The sequence below is a fragment of the Homalodisca vitripennis genome, chromosome 2 (assembly GCF_021130785.1).
Source record: "Homalodisca vitripennis isolate AUS2020 chromosome 2, UT_GWSS_2.1, whole genome shotgun sequence".
In the NCBI taxonomy this organism is placed as follows: Eukaryota; Metazoa; Arthropoda; class Insecta; order Hemiptera; family Cicadellidae; genus Homalodisca; species Homalodisca vitripennis.
In genome coordinates, this window is record NC_060208.1 from 56,969,966 (window position 1) to 56,989,924 (window position 19,959).

General features: G+C 31.5%; 1 protein-coding gene across 4 annotated transcripts in view; it reads right to left on the reverse strand.

The window, feature by feature from the left end:
- LOC124354007 overlaps window positions 1-19,959 on the reverse strand; it is a 292,185-nt gene that overhangs the window by 26,060 nt on the left and 246,166 nt on the right. For all 4 annotated transcript variants that reach the window (XM_046804121.1, XM_046804120.1, XM_046804123.1 and 1 more), the window contains one exon: window positions 5,261-5,377. In XM_046804121.1, the coding sequence (XP_046660077.1) occupies window positions 5,261-5,377 (117 nt within the window). The remainder of the gene's footprint in view (window positions 1-5,260; window positions 5,378-19,959) is intronic.

Below are 19,959 nucleotides of genomic sequence, written 5' to 3' on the forward strand. Positions count from 1 at the left end.
TGTGGCATAACCCTTTGGAGAAGTTTGTCACATTAAAAGATAAATGTACAAAAAAATTAAAAATATTATTTTATTGAATTAATGTCAACAGAAGAGGTTCTTTCAAGTCAATGTTTAAAAGTACTTTAATAGCCTTCATGATATACAAGGTTTTACATCTTAATTGTAGAATTATCTTTATATAAAGTATCAACTGATAAAAATATTTATAAATTTAAAATTTTGAATTTTTTAATATGTCAAGTATTTTTCCCATCAAATTTTAACATCTATGTTATCAATATAACACAATTTTACTTTATTATCTATATTTTCTTTTTTCCTTATAAATAATGTACATTTATATTATATGTGTTTATTAATCCTGTTAAATGATTAATTTATAATAAATATAAAATTCACTTATCTCTTACGAAATAAAATTATAAATTATTATAGATTGCCATAAATTGGCTGTTAAAATACTAGAAGTATAATGATTTTTTTTAAATAAATAAATATAGGTTCAGGTGTAAGATATTTCATTAACATACTTTTTTGTGAACAGTCGCAGGTTTTGTAAAAATTACCATTTAAATTATCTCAGCCATTGTTACATAGTACTTATAATTTTTTATGTATTGCATAGTTTTAAGGTAAAGTTTCACGTCTTCACTTGTATCGTATTTGTTTTTCTTGTTCTGTCATATAATTTTGACGTCAATCAAAAATTGACGTTATCTTTTTATATTGGTCTTAAACAAGTAGAACCTTAAATTAGTTTTATCTTACATTTATTATATATTTAAGTAATTTAGTTGAATTTTAATATCGCACAATCCACCTAGGTTAGTCACAAACACGTTATACTTACAATGTAAAGTGTGAGTATACATTACAATAGCCGAGTTGATTGTTTTCGACAAAATATTAATTATTGATGTATATTAATACTGTTATTCGTTGTATTATTTTTAATTCTTTTTAAAATATTATCGCACATCCATAACTATTTATTTGTCACTGTTTAGACCTATTTTTGTGCATGCGGTTTAAGATAGGGCTTCCATGCTATTATCATAGTCTGTAAATTATTTTGCCTTCAAGTTTGTGTGTTATTGTAAATTGATTCTTAGACGTTGGAATGTAAATAAATAAAATTGAACATTTCACAATATTTCCTAGAGTATTAAAAACAATCATTGCACTATCAAATCAATTTTAAATTAACTTTTCTGCTACATTACCACATTTTGGTACGCATGACAATTTAAATTAAAGTTTATTTTGGGGGTTTGAAAAATCCACCCCAAACTTACTTTGTTTACTAACCGTAATACTGTGTGTATTATGTAGGACGTAACCAACGGCCTATAAGCAACTATTAACCAACAGGTCCTTGACAAGTATCATGCAAATTAAGAGAAAAAGAAAAACTTGTGGTTGTGTGTTTTGCTATTATTGTATACTAGATATAAATAAATTTATCTTTCCCAGGTGCCTATGCAGAATACGTAATTGCTAGTTCGCTGTTACTCAGAAAGCTGCGACAGACAAGACTCCTTTTGAAATATACGAGTACAATAAATGTTGTAAAAGTAATTAGCCCTCTTCAATTTTGAAAGCGTGTCAGTAAAAACTTGACAAGCGATTGTATTTTGTGGGCTTAATTAAGTCCACATGGCTCGTAACGCTGTCGTGTAGGACGGGCCCCGTGGGCGCAGAATAGCCAATCATAACTTTGACAATCCCAGATGGTTTATCTGAGCAGTCCGCTGCCCTTTAATGTCAGGGTTCAGTACTGAATGTTACATCGTTAGGGATCAGTTCGATCATAGGGAAAATCAAATGTTTAAATTTGGTATAAAACAATAATTTTATGAAGAGTTTGAAAGGCTTCTTTAAGCTCAAAATACATAACGACAATGTTGAAAATCTGTGATTTGGTATTACTATCAATTCATTTTTGAAATGGTTTGTTAGATAATAACCCAGTGAGGAAAAACACTTATAGTTTAATGTGCATCCATCCAACGTAGGCTACTGTTCAAATAATTAATAGACTCAGAAACAGAGTGAATGTTATGTTAAAAAGGTAGTTATTATAATAAATTGTTTTAATAAGGGTGGCCTATTATTCTTTTCACAAAGTATGAAGACTATGTTTTAGGGAATGTAAACAATAGTTGAATAAAAAATCAAATGCAGTTCTATTTTGTTATCTGCTGTAAATGTCATGTATGTTATATAATGTATAATTATTAGAGAGTGATATATAAGGACTAAAGAAATGAATAGTTTAGAAACTGTTGCCCAATTTTGGATTTCATTTCATTTTCTTATTATATTTAGGGATGTTAAATACACTGTGTTGTTTAGTAGCATGAACTATACCTTTTTTGTCACGTCAAGTACTACGCCCGCACCCATAAAGTAGTTGTTTCCTAATTTTGAAAACGTTTCGCTCTACAAGGGTCCGTTGGAACTTTATATATATATTGTATTATATACATGTTTATAATATAAATTTTAGGTTTCTTGACAGTAACAAAGCAGTATAGATGAAGAAGATAAAGGAGAAACTAGAGATCAGTAAAACTGAAATGTAGAATTGAACGGAAATGGGAAGATATTTATTTAGGCCGATTGCAAATTCCCTTGTCCCAATAATGAAAGGAAAGCAGAGTTAGGACACGCTTTGTACAGTAATTGGCCCAATCCTGAAGAACAACTCAAACTAAAATTACTCGCCCCCCGGCGCGGTGGTGAAGTGGGGCATTGGTGGAGGGTGGTAGGTGGTAGTGTGGGGAGGGGTAGAGAAACGATGGATAAGTGAAAGTTTCCTCAGGCATTACAGCAGAATTGGGCAACCAAGCATTTCATTGTATCCCCATCTCGGGGTACTGAATAATGTCAACGACTTAGTTTCGGTTCGTTTATACCATTACTACCTTGCCAAAACACGTTCGATAGCTATGTCCATTTGAAATTGACCAAATTTAAGAAATGAGTAGTTTCTTCTTTTTTATAATACAACATAACGAACACAACAGTGATTACTCTAACTATGAGCCAATGAACGAAGGGAGTAAAGATAAATTTCTAAGCAAAGATTTATCTTATCTTTACTTGAAAAACAAACATGACAATGAATTATCTTAAGATTCTTAGGAAATCATTGATGATTTAAATAACATTACTTGTGTATTTGTATCTATCTGTCTATAACTGTAACTATACTGTTAATTAAAACTGTCAATATCGTTACCATTACTCGTATATAAACTCGATTAGGATGAGATTTAGACGAGAACATATCTCTGTGCTAGCATCTCCCTCTGCTTATATTTGTTATTCGAAACTTTAGGAAACTCAAAAAATAATTTAAGAATGTGTACGTGTTTAAGTAATTTTCATAGATTTTCCGTTTATATTACCAACATATGTGTATAACTACTCTAAAAACGTGATTTTTATACCATACACAAAGTAAAATAAATAATAATAAATTCTGGTACGAAACTGAAATTGAATAAAATCTTCAAGGTTTTGTTGCTACTAACCACAACAAAGATTAAACATTGAATTTTCACCGGACACTGTTCACAGAGTAATCTGACGGGAGATTATAGGTCTTAAACTACCTACAACAGAACTATCTTTTAAGGGTTCTAACGCAACACTAGTGAGTGTTGTTGACTGGCCCTAGTACTACCTCAGTGAGACGTCTATGATTGCACTGTATTTGGTACTGACCGTTTAAGTAAAACTTACAGCTTTGTAATAGTGGTGTTTTGTATTCAAGTTTTATGTATAGGTTTTATTAATTACTAGAATTATACTGTGGAGTATAACACCGCACAAGAATTTATCTTATAAATCGACTTCTCAGAAATAAATTTTCGAAATGTCCTTTATTTTATTTCAAAACAGTATGAGAAAAACGCTCACGAGAATGTGTTTTGTTTTACTAACTGCCTTTAAAATTATAAACAATGATTTAATGATTGTTCAATAATAATAGTTAAAGGTTAAACAAGCAATTTAACAAGTTTAACTGTTTAGAATTTTAATTAACAACAATGTCAGACAAATTACAAAATTGTTTCACTTTATTTTTATAAAGTAAATATCTTCTTTTTTATATGTAAAATTTATTTTCTAATATATTTCAAATTATTTCAAAATTGTGTGTAAGTTAAGCAACTGAGGTAAACGACTCTTACAATAGTTCAAATATTCACAAAATTCCTAACTTTTCAGCATGTTTAAATATTATCGTATACAAAAATGTAGTATGAACATTAAAAGAACGATTTAAAATAAAAAAAAAAAAAAAAAAAATAATAAATGAATGTCAACTAAGGAAACTAGTGTTAATAATAAATATGTTCGGTGGGATTCTATTTTAAACCTTGCAGGTAGTCCCCGCGGGGTTTAACAGTTTAATATAATAATAGTATCCTGTCAAAAGTTGTTTATTTATGTATTTACTTTAATATTAAATGCTTAGTTTCAGTATTGAATTACAAACAATGTAATAGTTCTGTGATGAATTATGTCTACCTTTTTAGTAAAGTTTATAAACAGATGTGTGAAAACTATACATTTTAAGCATTTAGACAAACATTCTTCAAAACTCCACTTAGGAATAAAGATGGAATAACAATATAAAGAATGAATGGATAAACTTTTCATTTCATGAACATGATTTTACAGGAGTGTACAGGTATTGTTATGCTGATTTCTATTGTACACTAATGACAATATAGTTTATTGCTTACTACTTTTAGAAGTTGTAGATGTTTGCTTGTTTAGATGTTTTTTTAACCGAAGACGTTTATGATTTTGGATCCGAAGAAAAGTAACATTTTATGCAATTCTAAAATCATCGTGAAATAAAACAGTACTGCTTCCTTATATAACTATTACTACAAATATTTTCCATTATTGCGGTTTGTTACAAAACCCCTGCAATTACCACTTTTTAAATAACTTTGCTATTTTAGATCATTTTAATCCTGTCGTTTTTTATTGGTTCCAAGGTTTAAGACATTTTTTCAAAGTTTTAAAATTCTAAGTAATCAAATAATAAAAGTAAGGCAAGGGTGGGCAAATGAAAACGATGCTTTTTATGTGATTTGAGAAATCTCTTACAATTAGAAATAAAAATCCGCGACAGAATTGACAACACAATCCCATGACACTGTATCAAACAAAACAGTATTCATAGAACTATTAGTTCTGAGGAGAAAAGGCCTCAAAAATGAAGGTAACTCACCCTGTTTCTTTTCATCCATCTGCCATGCGCCTCCCGCTGCTTGGTGCGGTGGCTCGTGGCACACTCCGAGGCTGATGTACGTCTCTCGCGCTCGGACCATGCTGTGGCGGCTTTACCCTACAACAGTACAGTAGGCACATCACAGCACCGAATCGTAATAATACAATCAGTTGTACTGTGTAGAGTGGGTCCTTGCAGATGGACTGTAGACACATTACAATACCGAATCGTAATAATACAATCAGTTGTACTGTGTAGAGTGGGCCATTGTTGAAGATTTGATAATGTAGAAACAATACAATACCGAAACGTAGTAATACAATCAGTTGTACTGTGTAGAGTGGTTCCTTGTATATGAATTGATTATGTAGAAACATTACAATCCCGAATCGTAATAATACAATCAATTATACTGTGTAGAGTGGGTCCTTGTATATGAATTGATACCGTAGAAACATTACAATCCCGAATCGTAATAATACAATCAATTGTACTGTGTAGAGTGGTTCCTTGTATATGAATTGATGATGTAGAAACATTACAATACCGAATCGTAGTAATACAATCAATTATACTGTGTAGAGTGGGCCATTTTGAAGACTTGATAACGTAGAAACATTACAATACCTAATCGTAGTAATACAATCAGTTGTACTGTGTAGAGTGGGCCATTTTGAAGATTTGATAATGTAGAAACATTACAATACCGAATCGTAATAATACAATCAGTTGTACTGTGTAGAGTGGTTCCTTGTATATGAATTGATAATGTAGAAACAATACAATACCGAATCGTAATAATACAATCAGTTGTACTGTGTAGAGTGGTTCCTTGTATATGAATTGATTATGTAGAAACATTACAATACCGAATCGTAGTAATACAATCAGTTGTACTGTGTAGAGTGGGCCCTTTTGAAGACTTGATAATGTAGAAACATTACAATACCGAATCGTAGTAATACAATCAGTTGTACTGTGTAGAGTGGGCCATTTTGAAGACTTGATAATGTAGAAACATTACAATACCGAATCGTAGTAATACAATCAATTATACTGTGTAGAGTGGGCCATTTTGAAGACTTGATAATGTAGAAACATTACAATACCGAATCGTAGTAATACAATCAGTTGTACTGTGTAGAGTGGGCCATTTTGAAGATTTGATAATGTAGAAACATTAAAATACCGAATCGTAGTAATACAATCAGTTGTACTGTGTAGAGTGGTTCCTTGTATATGAATTGATTATGTAGAAACATTACAATACCGAATCATAGTAATACAATCAATTGTACTGTGTAGAATGGTTCCTTGTATATGAATTGATTATGTAGAAACATTACAATACCGAATCGTAGTAATACAATCAATTATACTGTGTAGAGTGGGCCATTTTGAAGACTTGATAATGTAGAAACATTACAATACCGAATTGTAGTAATACAATCAGTTGTACTGTGTAGAGTGGTTCCTTGTATATGAATTGATTATGTAGAAACATTACAATACCGAATCATAGTAATACAATCAATTGTACTGTGTAGAGTGGTTCCTTGTATATGAATTGATTATGTAGAAACATTACAATACCGAATCGTAGTAATACAATCAATTATACTGTGTAGAGTGGGCCATTTTGAAGACTTGATAACGTAGAAACATTACAATACCTAATCGTAGTAATACAATCAGTTGTACTGTGTAGAGTGGTTCCTTGTATATGAATTGATTATGTAGAAACATTACAATACCGAATCATAGTAATACAATCAATTGTACTGTGTAGAGTGGTTCCTTGTATATGAATTGATTATGTAGAAACATTACAATACCGAATCGTAGTAATACAATCAGTTGTACTGTGTAGAGTGGTTCCTTGTATATGAGTTGATAATGTAGAAACAATACAATACCGAATCGTAGTAATACAATCAGTTGTACTGTGTAGAGTGGTTTCTTGTATATGTAGAAACATTACAATACCGAATCGTAGTAATACAATCAATTATACTGTGTAGAGTGGGCCATTTTGAAGACTTGATAATGTAGAAACATTACAATACTGAATCGTAGTAATACAATCAGTTGTACTGTGTAGAGTGGGCCCTTTTGAAGACTTGATAATGTAGAAACATTACAATACCGAATCGTAGTAATACAATCAGTTGTACTGTGTAGAGTGGGCCATTTTGAAGATTTGATAATGTAGAAACATTTAAATACCGAATCGTAGTAATACAATCAGTTGTACTGTGTAGAGTGGGCCATTTTGAAGATAATGTAGAAACATTACAATACAGAATCGTAGTAATACAATCAGTTGTACTGTGTAGAGTGGGTCCTTGTAGATGGACTGTAGACACATTACAATACCGAATCGTAATAATACAATCAGTTGTACTGTGTAGAGTGGGCCATTTTGAAGACTTGATAATGTAGAAACATTACAATACCGAATCGTAGTAATATAATCAGTTGTACTGTGTAGAGTTGGCCATTTTGAAGATTTGATAATGTAGAAACATTACAATACCGAATCGTAGTAATACAATCAGTTGTACTGTGTAGAGTGGTTCCTTGTATATGAATTGATAATGTAGAAACAATACAATACCGAATCGTAGTAATACAATCAGTTGTACTGTGTAGAGTGGTTCCTTGTATATGAATTGATTATGTAGAAACATTACAATACCGAATCGTAGTAATACAATCAATTATACTGTGCAGAGTGGGCCATTTTGAAGACTTGATAATGTAGAAACATTACAATACCGAATCGTAGTAATACAATCAGTTGTACTGTGTAGAGTGGGCCCTTTTGAAGACTTGATAATGTAGAAACATTACAATACCGAATCGTAGTAATACAGTCAGTTGTACTGTGGTAGAGTGGGCCATTTTGAAGATTTGATAATGTAGAAACATTACAATACCGAATCGTAGTAATATAATCAGTTGTACTGTGTAGAGTGGGCCATTTTGAAGATTTGATAATGTAGAAACATTACAATACCGAATCGTAGTAATACAATCAGTTGTACTGTGTAGAGTGGTTCCTTGTATATGAATTGATAATGTAGAAACAATACAATACCGAATCGTAGTAATACAATCAGTTGTACTGTGTAGAGTGGTTCCTTGTATATGAATTGATAATGTAGAAACATTACAAAACCGAATCGTAGTAATACAATCAATTATACTGTGTAGAGTGGGCCATTTTGAAGACTTGATAATGTAGAAACATTACAATACCGAATCGTAGTAATACAATCAGTTGTACTGTGTAGAGTGGGCCCTTTTGAAGACTTGATAATGTAGAAACATTACAATACCGAATCGTAGTAATACAATCAATTATACTGTGTAGAGTGGTTCCTTGTATATGAATTGATAATGTAGAAACAATACAATACCGAATCGTAGCAATACAATCAGTTGTACTGTGTAGAGTGGGTCATTTTGAAGATTTGATAATGTAGAAACATTACAATACTGAATCGTAGTAATACAATCAGTTGTACTGTGTAGAGTGGTTCCTTGTATATGAATTGATTATGTAGAAACATTACAAAACCGAATCGTAGTAATACAATCAATTATACTGTGTAGAGTGGGCCATTTTGAAGACTTGATAATGTAGAAACATTACAATACCGAATCGTAGTAATACAATCAGTTGTGCTGTGTAAAGTGGGCCCTTTTGAAGACTTGATAATGTAGAAACATTACAATACCGAATCGTAGTAATACAATCAGTTGTACTGTGTAGAGTGGGCCATTTTGAAGTTTTGATAATGTAGAAACAATATAATACCGAATCGTAGTAATACAATCAGTTGTACTGTGTAGAGTGGTTCCTTGTATATGAATTGATAATGTAGAAACATTACAAAACCGAATCGTAGTAATACAATCAATTATACTGTGTAGAGTGGGCCATTTTGAAGACTTGATAATGTAGAAACATTACAATACCGAATCGTAGTAATACAATCAGTTGTACTGTGTAGAGTGGGCCATTTTGAAGATTTGATAATGTAGAAACATTACAATACCGAATCGTAGTAATATAATCAGTTGTACTGTGTAGAGTGGGCCATTTTGAAGATTTGATAATGTAGAAACATTACAATACCGAATCGTAGTAATACAATCAGTTGTACTGTGTAGAGTGGTTCCTTGTATATGAATTGATAATGTAGAAACAATACAATACCGAATCGTAGTAATACAATCAGTTGTACTGTGTAGAGTGGTTCCTTGTATATGAATTGATAATATAGAAACATTACAATACCGGATCGTAGTAATACAATCAGTTGTACTGTGTAGAGTGGGCCCTTTTGAAGACTTGATAATGTAGAAACATTACAATACCGAATCGTAGCAATACAATCAGTTGTACTGTGTGGAGTGGGTCATTTTGAAGATTTGATGATGTAGAAACATTACAATACTGAATCGTAGTAATACAATCAGTTGTACTGTGTAGAGTGGTTCCTTGTATATGAATTGATTATGTAGAAACATTACAAAACCGAATCGTAGTAATACAATCAATTATACTGTGTAGAGTGGGCCATTTTGAAGACTTGATAATGTAGAAACATTACAATACCGAATCGTAGTAATACAATCAGTTGTACTGTGTAGAGTGGGCCCTTTTGAAGACTTGATAATGTAGAAACATTACAATACCGAATCGTAGTAATACAATCAGTTGTACTGTGTAGAGTGGTTCCTTGTATATGAATTGATAATGTAGAAACAATACAATACCGAATCGTAGCAATACAATCAGTTGTACTGTGTAGAGTGGGTCATTTTGAAGATTTGATAATGTAGAAACATTACAATACTGAATCGAAGTAATACAATCAGTTGTACTGTGTAGAGTGGTTCCTTGTATATGAATTGATTATGTAGAAACATTACAAAACCGAATCGTAGTAATACAATCAATTATACTGTGTAGAGTGGGCCATTTTGAAGACTTGATAATGTAGAAACATTACAATACCGAATCGTAGTAATACAATCAGTTGTGCTGTGTAGAGTGGGCCCTTTTGAAGACTTGATAATGTAGAAACATTACAATACCGAATCGTAGTAATACAATCAGTTGTACTGTGTAGAGTGGGTCATTTTGAAGATTTGATAATGTAGAAACACTACAATACCGAATCGTAGTAATACAATCAGTTATACTGTGTAGAGTGGGTCCTTGTATATGGTTTCATACTGTAGGAACATTACAATACTGACGTTATAATACAATGTTACTTAAAGCTACATCATGATTCCATCACCCATGATGACAGGAAACCAGATGATGACATTATGATCCGTGAAATAAGAGAACCACAGAGTGATTCGATAATTCTTAATGTAAATGAAACAGTTGATTATTATATCATCAATCAAGTAATTACCTTTTATTGTCGTAGACATAAGTTACACGTATGGCAAAGATCCAATTACCAAGATCCAATATACATTATATAAAATAAGTTTATTATAATGGTTAATAGGACAAATTAAACATTAAAATTAAATATAAACTTAACATAACACACAAATATGTTACGCATCCTTCATCCAACTAAACATAACACCTGAAAAGGAAAATCAGTTCAAGAACTCCCCAGCTGAGTAGAAGAAACCCTTATAACTAAACCTTTCTTTTTAATCAGGGCTTTTTCTTCAAAATGTAAATTATTGGGAATTGCCAAAGAATACCGCCCCCGTATAACGCAGCAGCAGAGTGATGTTGGACTGTCACAGGTTCATACGGGCCATGTGTTGTGGTGGTTTATACGAGTAGTGCCATCTATTACATTTATACTACGGTATTACATTTTGTATACATTATGAGTCTCGAAAATATATCAATATGAGAATGTTAAAATGCTAATTATTATGTTGTAGGAAAAAAATGATGCTATATCAGTTTTCGAATCCAATTATGCCCAGTGAAAATAACGTAACTGGTGTTACCGACTTTGGTGGTATGCTGTTATAAAATACAATACACAAAGATCATTAGAATTGCACCTTGGCTACACCAATTGTAGTATCGATGATACAACAGTACATTGACACGTTGTACCTTAACTCGGCTACATGTGCTCACAACAAAATGATGGTGATCCAAGGTGATCTCTAAGGTCCTGTTTACAAAGTGATGAGCTTTTACGCAGTTAAAATCTTTTTACGTCGAACCAGAAACTTAAACGGTTATATCAGTGCCGTCAACCAATGTGACAGTGCTACTGACAATGTTACTTTCAGGTTATTCTCCAACTCTTACATAGCTGAAGCTAATGCAATTATTTCTCTACACCAGATAGTTATGTAAAACTAAAAATTATAACCCGTGTAATAAATTATCACTTGGTATTTTTAAATGTCACAATCCGATTATGACCACTATGAAAAATAGCGCCACTGAAATTTGATTTCTTTCTTTAAGGAAAGTTTATTGTACCGCATTATACCATTTTATACACCTTTGCTCTTGCTCTTGCACGATATTGTAACACGAGAAAGAGACAAGTATGATGTTCCTATAATAGAGTTCTCGCCTTGAGTAATTTGTAAGGTATTGAAGTCGCCAAGTATCGAGAGAAGTATTCATTGAAGCTGGTCTGTCTCAGACGTTCGTCATCGTGCACGATCACTTTACACGATATCTTGACATCGTGGGCGGAACAAGATGAACACAAACTGCAAAGACTCAGCCAACCCGCCCCCGCCCGCCCAAGTTGGCTGAATTAAAAGAGATTAGTTATAATGGGTGCCATCGCTTTTCCCATTTCCCTTTCTTCTCTATTTTCATCCAATTCCCATTTAATTTAGAGTAGCATGTCAATAACGTTAAAAATAGTTATCCAGGTCTGATAGTTGAGTACTTTATAATTAAGGTGTTTATATAATATTGTATAACATATTAAAACAGGCAGAGTTTTACTTCAAAAGTTAATTATCTTTAAGACGTTCTTATTTTTAAACTAATGCATGGAAAATGTCTTATTCAATAAACGAATATTTGGGAAGTGTAATTTATTTTGAAATTACAGGAAATATAGTACTTACTAATTAAAATGCTTAAAAACGACAAGCGATGCACGTATGTAAGCGTTCGTACATTAAAGGAGCAATATAATGATAAAAATAACATCTATAGGGGCAGATAATTTCTTCACATACTATTAAATATTCAAAAACATGAGACTAATTACTTTATTGAGTTTATAATCTTTACCAGATTAATCTGAGCACATTTTATAGTAGCGCCGGGTTGCATTATTAATTAAAAATTGTTATCTTCGATTACCACCAAACATCCAACCTTAATATCTCAACGTCTATAGCTTTCACTATATGTTCACTAGAAAATCTGATCTAACGAATCCTAAAACAATAAAGCAAACCAAGCTCCAAACCCAAACCTTGTCAAAGAACTGTATTTTAAATGTTCATGTCAAATCCATCGCGATGTAATTGTAAAGCTCATCGACTGTAACCACCGAATAATCGATTACAACCGTAACCATAGCCACATTAGAGATCAAAACGGTTAATGTGGAGTGAACCACAATCAGTGCTGAGAGAGGACACAGTTGATGTGGTGTCACAGCCCTCTGGTATAGTAGACTGACAGCTTTGTGCATTAATTATGGCGCAATTGTCACAGTCAAATGGTATCTTTTTAATAGTTTTACACTCATTAGACACCCCTTTGTGTTCTGTTCGATGCTGTCATAATAGTGCGAACAATATGTTTGAAAAAATACAAGGCTCACCAAGTTCAATCCTAACAAGTAATTTACAATTCGTTGAGGCAAAACCAACTGAAATGATCACAAATCCAGTTATTTAAATCATTAAGATATTTTAATACTATATTAAAAAATTGGCTTTCTTTGTTTTTAGAATTATAAAGTGACTCTTTCCGGAGTTTCAACTACGTCAACAAAAGACATGTAGTGAATAACTATTTTATTGAATAATACGTCGATATGACTACTTATTACCTAACTTGAGGCCTAGTTATGACTCAGTGTTCATTACCAGAAGTTTAGTGTGATATGCTCAATTAAAGTGCTAAGGAATATAATTTGACAGCAATTAACAATTAAAGTTTAATCCATTTTATAAACTAAAGTGTTGGTTACGAAAGTCTAAAGTACGTCCTTAGTACGTCTTAAGTTTTGCACTTTTTAAATTCATGTTCACAAAAGGTAACTTTTTTCTGAGTAATGTGTTTTTCCTTAGTGTCTGTTGTGGCACACTACACTGTATAGCTATTATCAACGGAAGCCTTTACTTATAATATGTTTCCCATATAGATTATTTACGAATGTTATAAGTAGTATATTATTTATTGTACTAAGTTAAACATACTTTGTATTGATGTTATTGTAAAATTTGTCTGTTAAATAAATACATCAGTAAATAAATTATTACAACTACAAAAGAAAGAAAGGGGTATTGTGTGATATGTTTCCTTTTGTGTATCCGTAAACTTTAATTACACCCACTTAAGATTTTATTGCAGTGAAAATCTTGAGTTGTACTCCCTAAGAACAATGCGAAACCTCTAATTCTGTTTTGTCGTTGATGTTCTCCGTAAAATTTGGAAAGATGTATCATTTTCAAGATATTATTAATTTATATTCTAGCGCTTTTAATGTTCATAAAATGCAATAATTATGATGACGCTTGCATTCATTTTGAAAAGTGGCAATGGAATATAAAAAAAATCAAATATATGTTCTGAATTATCCATGATGTAAAGAGACAAGCGTGTGCTCATACTAGTCGACAGTAAGCATGACGTCACTCAGCAAAAGACGCGTCGATTCTTTGCTCAGTACAATTCTCCGATGTTTTCTGCGGCGTTGTAAATTTTATAATATATTTCTTTACATTGAATCTGTTTTTAATATTACGAATTGTATAAGATTAGTCTTACTCTTATACCGTGAAATACATGAGTAAACGTAAAAATTATACAAATGTACTTCTCATATACCAAATATTAATGCTGAACAAGAAAACAATCGGTTAAAAAATTTATTTATTTTAACTTAAATTTTATTGTTTACTTAATTGGGGTTTTTTTTTAATTTTCACTACTATCAAGTATCACTATTAGAAACATTTAAAAGTAAATACTAATAAATTAAATAAAAGTTTAAACTTTTAAAGTTAGTAAACTATCTACAAATTTAAATTAATAGGCCTATTAATGTTATTATTGCTAATAAAATAGTCTATGACAGTTTCTATATGTTTTAAACCCAAATTCACTTAGCCCTACTGGTTCAAACTAAGATATTAAATCTTAGAGTTTAAATGAATAAGAAATTTTCATGTCGTTCTGATGAATAATTGTATACAATCGTTTCATATTTTACATACGTTTATATGCAATAAGATACAACTTAAAACTTGTATGTTACAAAACAGAGGAATTTTAATGGTGATACTCATTGTTTGGTAAATCAACAATCTGTTGCAGTTTAGTTCAGTTTAGTTTTTATTGTGTTTTATGACCAATAACAACTGGTTCACACTCAGGCACAAAATATATGGTTGTAAAGAATTCAAAAGCATTGGATACTTTTTAATTCTTAAAATAAATATAAGCTTTGGCGTTTACACTGCCTAAAAATATATTTTTAACTACAATTATACCTTTATTTATAATACTGTTAATTGCGCAAGTTTAAAAAGTGATAACATTAATAAGATGGTTGTTGCAATAATAGTTTTTATTTCATTGGCTAAATAATCTGTGATAAGCCTGAATTTGTTACTTCGATAAATCTTCCTATTTCGGGGAACTTTAATTCTTTCAATAAGTTCCTTCCTTAAAACTGTATAACTTATTACACCTCTGGATTGTGGAAAAAAGCTTCATACAACTAAACAATGTTAAACCGGGAACCATAAAAGAAAATACATTTGTTTTTAATTAGGAATAAATTAAACTTTATGACTAAAACGATATAACTATGCCATTCAAATTCATACAAAAAATATCGGCGTGGAACGGAATAGTTTAACGGGGTGTAATGTTCAGATCTGCTAACAGGCTGACCATTTGGCCGAGTCACCCCGCTACGCCCCCAGTATCGCTACCCACAGTGTGAAAGAGCATGTGCTTGTCTCCTTATTTATGCCAACTATCAATACATTAAAAGGCACTTGAATGCATTACCGTTGTATGTTATATGATACTTTTTATGGTATTCATTAATAAGCTTAATATCATAATTATATTTAAAACAACACAACTTCTATAATCCTGCGACATGTAAGGGCGTGATAGTGTTGCTGCGGTTCAGTATTGCTCTTTTGATGCTAAAATCAAGATTGATATCGGTATATACAGTTTTTATGTTACCGGTATATATATATATATATATATATATATATATATATATATATATATATATATATATATATATATACACACAATAGTTATAGTGGGCGTACAACGTTTGATGGTAGAAGTACAAAAAATATGGTCAGTTTACTTTAGAAAATTGTTATATTCATCTTTGGGCATAGTAACGAAATAGATAATTTGCTAGTAAAAGTTATTTTAGCAATTAACTTACAATAAATGCGACTTCTGAAATTTTGAAATCATTTGGTAGTAATTTACTAATTGAAATATCTTTCTGTTTAATATGTATTTTCATATTTGGTAGATAAGATAAATACAATATTTCGGCTCATGTTTCGACGCAGAGTGAACCGTAAAACTTAAATGTTTAGGCATAAGAAAAACGTAAGAACCTAAGAATGTTATTGTTAACTTAGTAATATTTTTCTCAAGTAGCTTTTATTAAATCCATACTTTAATTTTTGAAAGAAAACTAATAAATTTTTGTTGGCTACTAAATGTTTTTAATAAGAGTTAGAGATATAAAACACATTAAATGTAAAAGTTGCTTAGTTTGATAATACCTTTAATATAAAGTATAAAGGGGGCACTTTTGTTTTAAAAGTTGTTAGTTGATTTTGTGAGAAATCAAAATCTGGAGTAGGGGTTGCGCCCCAAACCTTAATAATCCTGCCTTGTGAGGTATCATTTTCAAGTATTTTTTTTTATGTCTCGTGTCTTACTTTCATAAAACAGATTTTACATTGTTTTTACATAGATATATCACTCAAACGATTAGTATGTATGATCGATGGTGTAATTCAAAAGCATCTGCGGTTTAAGCTATGGTCGTTGCAAGGAATATGCACCTCATAAATTTATTCCGTCTCGTTGCTCCGTGTCCGATTCAAATGATATCTAGAGGAACACCATTTGGTATCCTGATGTAACCTTAGAAGATTCTTACGCAACCTTCTCTCATTGCTCCAGACAGATACGACATTGACAACAGTAGGAACTGTTACTCTGAACACAGATAAGTTCCCTAGCATTTGTGAGGTAGGTTATTGTCATCGGAAGAAAACTACATCTCGGCATCGTATTCCGTCTCGTTACTCCATGTCATTTTTAATTTAAAGGAGTCCTAAAGGACTTATTTTGGATCCTGATGTAGACTAGAAAACGTTCCTCACCAATTCTGAGGTAACGTATAGTGATTTAGAAAATCCCAATCTTCAAATTCAATCCTGTCCCTTTACTCCAAGATTGGATTTTAATATTGTCCCCAGTCGTCACACTAGGCTCATTAATATGGGCAACGATGTGTTCTTTAGCATTTTAGGGATAGTCACTCGAAGAAAAGTATATATCTGCATGTTATTCTGTCTCAAAATAATTATAATGTACCACGGAAAATCTCATACTTTTCACAAAGGCTGCGCGTTCTCTATTCAGTTCTATGTAGACTAACCGAACCTCTGGTGATATTTACATAGGATTCAATGTGGGTCATACTTCCCTATGTCGAAAATGTGCTGGAATATCGTTAAACTGATGTATTCCTGAAGTAAATACTGGTTACTGCATTCATAGATTCTAGATGGCAAGAACTGAAGTATTTCTTCTTGTTGTATGAGTATAGTTTACAAAATAACATTTTTTGGTTTTGTCAGAATCAATAAATGAACGCCATTTTTACAACAATCAGACACCTCAAATTCCATTTATACCATATTGACACACACTTTCTTGTTTCATATTGAGAAGACTCATCAAGCTATGAGTGAGTGACAGGTTTCCTAAAATTAAATCATACATGCATACAGATTTTAAACGTTTCAGGTCAAAACTCTTACTTATTGATAATCACCGGGACAAGATATTTGCTGCTTCTTTAGTTTGAGGTTGTGCTATGCTTGGTCAGTTTAAAAACTAAATTTTTCTCGACATTTGATGATTAAGTTACTTCCATTTGGCTTGATTAAATAATTTTGAAACTGAGTGTAAAGTAACACGTTATATATACACACACACATTATTATATACATAATTAATAATTTAAAAACAAATTCGCGATTTTCCAATAATGATAGAGAAAAAACACAACTTAAACGATCGCAAGTCTTACCAAAGAAACAAAGTTGACGAAAAAGCCTGGAATCAACTGATTGATAAGTTAAAAGACCGATTGAAAGAAACAGAGAAATCCCTGCTTCCTCATCAGAAACTTTATATTGGATTTGGCTCTGGAGTTGGAACTCTGGATCTACCAATGTTCTAGAAGACTAGTTGGAATTTTATATAAAGAGGTACACACAGGAAAATATTTAAGTAAATGGGCCAGACAAATTACTGTTGTCTTATAATGAAAATTTTCGCCAATAATAACACACACTATTAATATATGTACGTATTAGTTGTTAAAAATCGTTATTGAGTGCCCTAAACGTAACTTAATGTAAGATTTTAGAATTTTAAAATGTCCCGTCAGTATAATTATTACGTCAGTATAGGCCACCGTAGTACACTCTGTCCCCTTCCCCCGGTATACCTATAGAGGGTAGGTATCGAATACACAGACACAAAGAACAAGTATATTATATATCTTATTAAAGGAACCGGGTGGACCTCATGCTATGTGTTACATTTACGAAGTTTTGTGCATATTTTTCTTTCAAAGATAAGTTTTTTGGGAAGTCACAGTAAAATGTACGCATACTGGTAGTACTAATGATTTTAGCACTAAAACATTTCTGCTCCAAAATTGAATTTGGAAATATATATTTTAGTGCAATACCTATTTAAAGTAAACTGATAAACTTAGATTTTTTCGTCTTCTTGATCTTCCAGCTTCCTTTAACTCAGCCTCTTCTTCTGTCTTTCCTCTTTTGCAGTTCACCAGGTACTCAAAGCGAATCACGTAACCTACGCTAGTTTCATAGCTGTCATTGTACTCGCATGTTGGTACTTGACAATCTTACACAGTTCAAAATAGTTACAGCATCATAAATCCTCAAGTGTAAAAGTTCCCAACCAATAAATTAGTTAGTCGGGACCAAATTACGTGGTTGATACTGTCATTTGGGGTCTTGGGTTCTCCATGGAGATATTACTCTAGTAACACTATCAGGTAATCACTATCATAACCATATAAGCTCCTAAAGTCAGGCCTTGTATAATTCACCAGGTTATGTAACTTAACAAAACGCAGTAACATAATATTGTTCGGTCTATTACGTGTTAACATCTAATACTTGTTAATTAAGATTTATTTATCGATAAATGGCTAGATTAAGATACACTAATAGCGTTTTCCAGGAAAAGCCACCCTATATCCAGCTATATATATATGGCTGAAATTGTAACATCCAGTTATAGTATTTTTTTTTTTTTTTTTTTTTTTTTTTACGTATTGCACCTATGTCACACTGTAAACATTATAAAAACGGTATTGATGGTGCACCTCACGTCTTCGTAAGTCTATCCTTAGTATTTAGCGTGTATTACAAGTGGAGCAAGTCATGAACATGTTTCGTTAGTTTGGAGATTACTAGTCACACAAAAGTGGCAATAGATGAATGATGAGGTGAAAGATTTTTTACAACCAATATAAGGGACACGAATATGTTAAAATCTTAAAGAAAGTACTAGACAAAATTGGACTGACCTACAAACACAGTGGTTACTTGAAAGGCTGTATTTTAAGCAGTCATGTTATATTGTTATTGTATATTCCATATTCTAATTATATAATCAAGTAGATTTACGAGAGAAATAATATTGTGCAACGATAACGAAGCAATAAACAATTAACATAATAATCGTTTATGTCACGGATCCATAATTGTGCAATGTTACTTGTTTAATTTGCATACTTAAAATAGCGTTTGAGCTTATTTGATGATCAACTAAAATAATTATATAATTTATTCATTAACTCAAATTCAATACTAATGATGTGGATGTTTCTACGGTGATAGAATGCTTAAAATATACAATCAAATTTCTAGTTTACTTACATAACTGGCAATTGCTTCTGTGGTTCTCTATATTACATAGCAGTTTACAAGCAATTTTAAAATGTAAACATGAATTTGGTTTCCCAATTTATTTAACATTTAAACATATCTTATATTAGTGTATTAGCCACTCTTTACTAATAACAGATTTAAAGATGGCAGTTATTCGAACTTTTTTACCTAACTAATAAAACATTTTATTTAATATATAGGTAATATATATTTTTTAAATATGTTGGTACAATTAAAAAACTTATTCTTAGTTTTCTATA